At 56.5% G+C, this 1,825-nt stretch overlaps 1 protein-coding gene across 1 annotated transcript in view; it reads right to left on the reverse strand.

Moving 5' to 3' along the window:
* Positions 1 to 1,825, reverse strand: part of SLC8B1 (solute carrier family 8 member B1) — a 14,643-nt gene that overhangs the window by 7,814 nt on the left and 5,004 nt on the right. The window contains exon 8 of the mRNA XM_045296700.1: positions 563 to 704. Coding sequence (XP_045152635.1) covers positions 563 to 704 — 142 coding nt within the window. The remainder of the gene's footprint in view (positions 1 to 562; positions 705 to 1,825) is intronic.

The following is a 1,825-nucleotide window of genomic DNA, read 5'->3' on the forward strand; positions in this document are numbered from 1 at the left end:
GTGTGTAGTGTAGATGTGTGTTGTATGTGTGCATTGTAACATCAAACCCTAGAGACTGCATCAAGGCCGATAAGCCTGACGGAGGGCCTGCTTGGAGGACTACCAGGTTGCCTCCATCTGGGACTGCCTGTGGACCAGCTGAACAGCTGTTCGCCACTGGGCCCCTACGGTATATCTTGGGAAGGAGCCCAGGGGCCGCCATGGCTTAGCTGTCCACCAAAAGGTGGATGGTTCAAATCCAGCAGCCGGACCGAGGGAGAACACCATGGTAGTCTACCAAGATTTCCTTGGGAATCCTCCGGGGCAGTCCTAGTCTGCCCTCTAGCATGGCTAGGAAGCCAGAAGCAACTTGATGGGGTGGGGTGGGGGTGGGGATGGGTTTGCTGACCCATGATGAAGGTGAGCAGCTTGGGGATGGGGGCGGGGCGGGAGTGGAGGAGAGGATGGGTGCGGGTCTGGGCGTGGATACATCCAGGATCCTGCTCCTGACCCAGGGCCCCCTGGTACGGTTGAGAAGAAAGGTCTAGGCAGGGTCAGGCAGTGGCGGGGAGGGGGTACTCACAGGCCCCCGACTGCAGGGTCAGCACACAGAGCAGAGGGCTAGTCAGCAGGTGCAGGCAGTTGAGGGGCCGTGTCCAGTTCCGGTCCTCCTTGTCTGGGTCCACGACGGGCACGGTGAGGAGCAGCATGAGCTCCACCGGCAGCTGTCGAGCGGCCGAGACGGGAGGGCGGCCTCAGCCACGCAGAACAAGGCCGCCCGTGGGAGGCCCCGGTGTGGGCGGGGACCAGGCAGCGAGCCTTCCAGTATAACAACTGACCCCTGACGTCCCGGCTTCCAACACGCGTTCCTTCCCTCACCCTGCTGGGGCTAGGAGTCCCCAGTGGGGGGTCCCTCCTGAAGACCGTTGGTTCAAGTCCAACAGTCGCTCCAGGTAGCCAGGGCATCTATAAAATCTACAACCTTGGAAACCCCATAGGGTAGTTCTATTCAGTCCGATGGGATTCGTGAGTCAGAAGTGTTTGTTTTTTTAAGACTACCCGCATTCTCTGGCTTGTCGCCCCATTTCCCTTTCTTTCCACACCTCCTTCTCTGCTCTCCTACTGCCTCATTCTTTCACTAGGATGCTACGATCACTCTAAGCCTCTAAGAAGCCCTGGTGGCATGGTGGGCTACGTACTGCTAACCAGAAGGTCAGTGGTTCGAACCCGCCAGCCGTTCTTCAGAAGAAAAAGAAGGCTGTCTGTGACTACTCGCGTAAAGATTTAGACTCAGAAACCCAAAGAGACAGGGAGTTGAAATAGTCTCTGTAGCAGTGAGTTTGGCAGGACGATTTAATCGGAATCCCTGGATGGCGGGATTCATGAACCTGCTTGACTATGGACTGAACAGTTGGAAGTTCAAACCCGCCCTTTGGCAATCTGCTTCCCAATGGGTGCAGCCTTGAAAACCCTGTAGAGTAGTCCTACGGTGACACCGATGGGTCTCCGTGAGCTGGAGCTGGCTGGGCAACACCATGAGATATATGTCATCATGTAACACCATACACGTATGATGTTCTGCGGGTGGATTATCTGTGGGTGATTAGGCCACAGGTGCATGTGGAGAGCATCAGATGATATGACATACTCATACAGATCACCTACGGTTGTTTCTCCAGCAAGTTCTGTCTGGCACACGGCCCTGCTCTGGCCCTCACCCTAGCCCAGTTCTCTATCACTCTCCCAGTCGGCCAGAGTCCCCACCTCCTCCCCTTGTCCCTGACAGACAGTGTCTTTCCTCCATGGTGGGCAGAGTCCCAGCCCCAGCCATCTGCCATATTTCAAC

The sequence above is a fragment of the Echinops telfairi genome, unplaced genomic scaffold, assembly GCF_000313985.2.
Source record: "Echinops telfairi isolate 266 unplaced genomic scaffold, ASM31398v2 ScPeMD7_7412;HRSCAF=8450, whole genome shotgun sequence".
Lineage (NCBI taxonomy): Eukaryota > Metazoa > Chordata > Mammalia > Afrosoricida > Tenrecidae > Echinops > Echinops telfairi.